Below are 6,000 nucleotides of genomic sequence, written 5' to 3'. Positions count from 1 at the left end.
AGTAGTGTCCACCGGTTTGTACGGTCTGGTAAGATCGTCTTCTTCTACAGTGATGGGTTGTATTGGAGGAGTTGTTCCACCCTGGCTGGTACCCTGGGTAACAGGGGATTGAGCCGGGGTGATGTTCAGTGTAGGGCTAGGGCCTCCGCCTGGAGAGAAACGAGGTCTGGATGCGTTTCCTCTATCATACACGGGTTCCGCTGTCGGTGGGGTCTGGCTGTAAACCGGCTGGGATGTTGGAAAAGTCCATCAAGGCGGCATATAAGCCGCGTATGGCGACTGCTGAACATAGCCTTGCGCCGCTCCCTGAGGAGTGTAAGTTGGAGTGTTGTATGGGGGTAAATACCCGTATGGAGGTGCATAATAGTACCCTGGGAAGTAAGCTTGATTCCCTAGCGTAACCGGGGCATTCATGACTCCTGCAGGCATAACTATTGGTTGATGTGGTAGAGTAGATAACGTCGTCGTTAGTGTTGCCGAGTATAGAGGTGGCATGGCGTATGTTACCGCTGGCTGGTAGTATTGAGGCATGCTCACTTGTGGTATGACAGTGCTTGGACTTGCAGATGTGATAACCGGCGCAGTGCTATGACGTATAGTCTGTGCACTTGTGGTTGACGCTGGAGTAACAACATCGACGTTTGTCACAGTTGGTTCCACCGACCGGAACTGTAATGAAGTATATGAGAAAAGGTCTGCGGCTGTCGTTCCAGAAGAGACGGCAGGAGTGCCTGTAAAACCTGGTGGTGGTCCTTCAGCCTCGAATTCCAAGTCAAGAGACCTGGTCACAGCAGGCGAAACTGGCATGGTGGTAACAGGGTACGTCTCCAGCAGTGGGTTGCTAGTTATCATCGCCTGACTCGGTGTTACTGACGTGTTCTGATCGCTTGCCATCGGGTTCAGTCTTGTTGTTGTTACCGAAAGGTCCCACGGATGGCGCCAATGAAGAAACACTAACCTTTGCGGTAGCATCCGACTAAGACTTCAACTCTTGGCGATCCGAACTGCTACTTGCAAAACAGAACACCATTAGGACTCGTTACAGGAATGGGGTTATTCCTGTAACCACCCTCCGGTGTGAGAATAAGTCTCGGTTTGGGAGAAAGTATAAGTGTATAGGGAGAGAGAGTAAATGAGAGCAAGATGAATCATACCTTAGATGTTTACCTCTATTTATAGTTTACCATTAGGGTTTCTCTTAACTTAGGATGGGCTCCTCTAAGTTAGGGATATGCATGATCTTCCCAAAAAGTTGGGGATTCGGTTACGTGATTTATCCATGCAGAATAGAACATTCTAGAATAAATGTTTATAATTAATTATTTATAATAAAATAATAGGTGATGACCGGGTCGGGTTAGCCGACCCGGGTCATCCCTCGTCAACAACCCATATAATTAATTCATCTAAACAAGACTCATTTTAACTTAATTATCTAACATGTCAAACAATTTGACAGATTCTCGGATACTAATCAAGATGTAAACATGTTAATTACATTGGTCAATTGTAAGGTGAAGCGAGTGGTCACCATTTGGTGAGTGTTTAACTTATTTTCTAATCAATAATGTCATGCCATGTCAAGTCCCTAGTCCACTCCCCATTCTGCACTCAATCACTAGCAATGATCAAACACAAGGAGAGTGATAAACAATTTAAAAAAATGTGATTGGTTGAAAGAGGTTGGGGCTCACCGTTAACCATCTCTCTCCCACCTCTCTTTTCTTCACCGAGTCGGTGAATACTCACCGCCCATACCACCTCTCTCCTCTTCCCCGATCACCGAACAACCACCGGTAGCACAATACCCGCTCGGTGAACTCCTCCCCGCACAAAGTTACCGCACCCACTCCCTCCACCCTAACAAACATGTGATATTCAAGTTAACTCATTCATTAAACATGTTATCTTCGGTTGTTCGCATTATAACCAATTCAATAAAACAAGCTATATTAAACACCCCAAACCTATTTATTTTCATATCCTCTCTCAACACAACACATCACTTCTCAACACAACACATCACTTTACTTTCCATTTTTCTAAATACACTAAAACATTCACAAAACTGGTGGCAACAAAATATCGATTTCATTTTCAAAGATAAAGAGCATATCAATTCATGACCAAAGAAAAACAAACCGAATCCAATGTCACTTCCGTAATTTCATCAACAACCAAGGGTACATACATACAAAAGCGTACATTAATATTGACATCCAGAATAAACACACACACACTTTCTTCTTCTTCTTCTTCACATAGCCGCTGCCCTGAATCTGAAACCCTTACCCTCCTCTGTTTCACAAATTCATTCGAAATGGGAGAGGAGAAACCGAAGCCTATCGGCGGCGTGTGGCCCACCGTCAAGCCGTTTGTTAACGGCGGAGCTTCCGGTATGCTTGCCACGTGTGTCATTCAACCAATTGATATGATAAAGGTACATCGGTTTGCTTAAATTGAATGGCTTTTTAACTTGTTTGAATGTTTAGTGATGCTCATTTTAGGGTTTGGATCTGGTGTTAGGTGTTGTTAGCCTGTGCAGCTGTTAGTTGTTAAGATTGATGGAATATTGTTGGTTTTAGGGTTTCAGATTGTTGTTAAGATTGATTTTGTGTGTGAAGATAGTGGTCAGTTTGTGGCTTGAGTAGATATTTGTTGTGTTGAGACTCTATGCTCAAAATGAATTTGTTTATTAGATTGTAGGGTTTTTAATTACCCTTTTTCTGCTTAATTTGGCATTTTAAATAGCTTTTTTCTCGTGTTCATGCTTCAAATTTGGTCTAGGTCGACTTACGAAACTGCTTCAAATCCACACTTAGGCTTGGTTTAAAAGTGGTAATCGAAACGCGTCGTTGCAGTTGATATGATGCGATTGCATGATGCACATGTGACGTGTGATGCGATCTAATGTGGCGCCTTATGCAGTTAATTGGTATGTGAACAAAGTAGGCCATTGATGGCAATGTAAGTGAGTTTTTAAAATCTGATTGAACAAATCTGAACATCGATTGAGCAAGGGGTTTGAGTATTTGAGCAAATTATACCAGAGATTATGAGGATATCTTGTATGTTAGTGTTTAATAGTTAACAAGTTAACATATTATCTGTTAACATACCTGATACACACGCTTCTTGTGTCGGCTTTTGGGATCAATACGCATTGGAGTGTCTCGCGCTTTTTAAAACCAAGCACTCATGTTGATTGTGTCTCTTCTTTGTTTCTTAATATGAAGTTTAGTGGTTGTATCTCTGTACAACTTTGATGAACACACACATGAGGTAGTTGACCTGCTTTTGTATCCATTTCTGGATCAAAACTATTCATGTCAAAGCTATTTGGCTGAAGTTTTGGATAGGTTTGTTAAGTTGTCATCAGGAGCGCATAATACGCGACGCACAGGATGCACTGATGAGATCACATCAGGTGATGCGCTGCGATTACATGATGCGCTTTAAATTGCATGATGCGCTTTAAATTGTATAATGCGCTCGCCTGATGCGCACCTGTTTCTGAAATCAACCACTATAGAGTAAAATTGAACCATGAGCTTGTACAATGTGCTTATTATGCTTGTACAATGAGCTGATGAAGTTGTCAAGTAGTTCCTACATATATTACTTTTACCTTTTGCATAGACTACTTTTACACACCTCATTGATCACTTGCAGGTGAGAATTCAACTGGGTCAAGGATCTGCTGTATCGGTGACAAAGGAGATGCTTAAAAATGAGGGTGTTGGTGCTTTTTACAAGGTTTGGACTACTCATATATGTGTCATCTCTGCTTCGTCTTGAAATTTTCTGGTTAATTATGAAAGTTGATTCATTGTTTTTAGCATATTTCTTATCCTCATTTTTCTGCTGTTTGACTGTGATTTAATATACATATCCTGCTTGAATTTCTTATAACTTTAAAACATGTTTTGACATAAAGATGTTTCATAACTTATAATAATCTATCCCTTTTGTTGGAACATGACTCATATCTAAAACTTTTGTTTCAAAATTTGAAGTTTCTTTATTTTTATTTATAAATATTTTCCAATCGGTGTGTTGTTTGGCGCAGGGCTTGTCTGCTGGGCTGCTAAGGCAAGCCACATACACGACTGCCAGACTTGGTACATTCAGGTGAGTTATCATTTGATAAATAAACTATATTTGAAAGATATTTAGATTCTATATATGAATATCTATTCTATATACATCATGTAAGTTCCTGTACGTGGTTTGTGGTTTTCAATCTCAGTTGGCTTCCGACAATACACTTTATCTGTTTTTTTATAACATAATAGGATTCTGACAAACAAGGCACTTGAAGCGAATGATGGAAAGCCTCTTCCTCTATACCAAAAAGCGTTGTGTGGGCTGACAGCTGGCGCAATCGGAGCATGTGTCGGGAGTCCAGCTGATCTGGCACTGATCCGTATGCAGGCAGATGCCACCCTACCTGCAGCCCAGAGGCGTAATTACACAAATGCATTCCATGCTTTGTATAGGATTACTGCTGATGAAGGAGTGTTGGCTCTTTGGAAAGGTGCAGGTCCCACTGTCGTAAGAGCAATGGCTTTGAACATGGGAATGCTTGCTTCTTATGATCAAAGCGTTGAGTTTTTTAAGGATAATTTGGGTGCTGGCGAAGGTGCTACAATTCTCGGTAAGTTAATATCATGTATCTAATATATGCGCATGCGTATGTGTATAGAATTGTGAATATGATTTTTTTTCGGCTTTGCAGGTGCCAGTACGGTATCAGGGTTCTTTGCTGCAGCCTGCAGTTTGCCTTTTGATTATGTGAAAACGCAGATTCAGAAAATGCAGCCCGATGCGGAGGGGAAATACCCATACACTGGATCAATGGATTGCGCTTTGAAAACCCTCAAATCTGGAGGACCGTTTAAGTTCTATACTGGATTCCCTGTTTACTGTGTTAGGATTGCCCCTCATGTCATGGTACTCTCTCTCTCTCTCTCTCTCTCACACACACACACACATACGCGTGCAGTCGTGCACACAGTAAAAGTACGATCCAATGCATGTTTCTGATTCATTAAATTTCTGGTTATACAGATGACATGGATCTTCCTGAATCAAATTCAAAAACTAGAAAAGAAGGCTGGATTATAATAATATTTTCGGGCTGGAAGCAGAGAAGCCAGATGAACTCTATCAGAAATAACACTGTTGTACTTGTTGCAAGTTTTGCTCACTTAGCATCTCCAAGTATACTTATTAATTCTGAAAATTCTATTTTCATATGACTATACTATTTTATTGTTCAGACCTTTTAGGCTAGGATTAATTTCACTGATATTGCTGTTTTTTCTTCCATACATCCAGAGTCTAGCTCTCGGAGCCTAGGTTCAGACTGTTATATTAGCAAATAAATTATAAATCTATGCTCTTTAGATCGCTCATAATTCATATGAAATTTGCTCTAATTAAATTTGGAAAGGGGGGGGGGGGACTTTGTATTTGTGCTATTTAAACCTTGAGTTTCTGTGTACCGTGGGCCTTGATAAGTATTTGTTCCATACCTTTCATATTTGCGTCCGCCAGTTTTTTTTTTGTAGTTTCTTCGTCTTTATGAAACAAAACGCAATTAGCAGGGAAGGTTTAAGTTTTAAACATGTGATAGTGATCACTAAAGATTGCAACATGGGACAAGTTGGGTTTATTTGTAAGTATTTTTGTTCGTGTGAATATGTAATTTTAGGAGAACCGGTATGAATTAAATATAGAGTTGGGGATATTTTCGGTCTCTATAGTCACAACTCAAATCGGCGCGTGTATAAATAAATGGTTTGAAATCGTCCCATCTTAATACCGGCAATGTACAAAAAGAGAAACATACCAGGAGGGCATCCTGTGGGGCTGTCGGGGCATTTTTCACAGTTGAGAACACAGAAGAAGTAGCATTCGATTTCTTGGGCCTCGGTGTTTTGCTTCATGCACTGGCGCATTCGCGCATGCATAGGGTGTCCGCATGTGCCTTGTGGC

At 40.9% G+C, this 6,000-nt stretch overlaps 1 protein-coding gene across 1 annotated transcript; it reads left to right on the top strand.

Annotated features, from left to right (window-relative positions):
• Window positions 1-2,069: 2,069 nt before the first annotated feature.
• LOC110908688 (mitochondrial dicarboxylate/tricarboxylate transporter DTC) lies at window positions 2,070-5,420 on the top strand. The gene is made up of 6 exons (XM_022153652.2): window positions 2,070-2,440; window positions 3,673-3,756; window positions 4,070-4,131; window positions 4,296-4,657; window positions 4,739-4,953; window positions 5,071-5,420. The coding sequence occupies exons 1-6, from the start codon at window positions 2,123-2,125 to the stop codon at window positions 5,125-5,127; spliced, it is 1,098 nt and encodes a 365-aa protein (XP_022009344.2). The 5' UTR covers window positions 2,070-2,122; the 3' UTR covers window positions 5,128-5,420.
• Window positions 5,421-6,000: the final 580 nt, after the last annotated feature.

Source organism: Helianthus annuus, chromosome 14 (genome assembly GCF_002127325.2).
Source record: "Helianthus annuus cultivar XRQ/B chromosome 14, HanXRQr2.0-SUNRISE, whole genome shotgun sequence".
Classification (NCBI taxonomy): Eukaryota; Viridiplantae; Streptophyta; class Magnoliopsida; order Asterales; family Asteraceae; genus Helianthus; species Helianthus annuus.
Note: the sequence above shows the minus strand (reverse complement) of the source record. Positions and strands in the feature narration are given on the sequence as shown.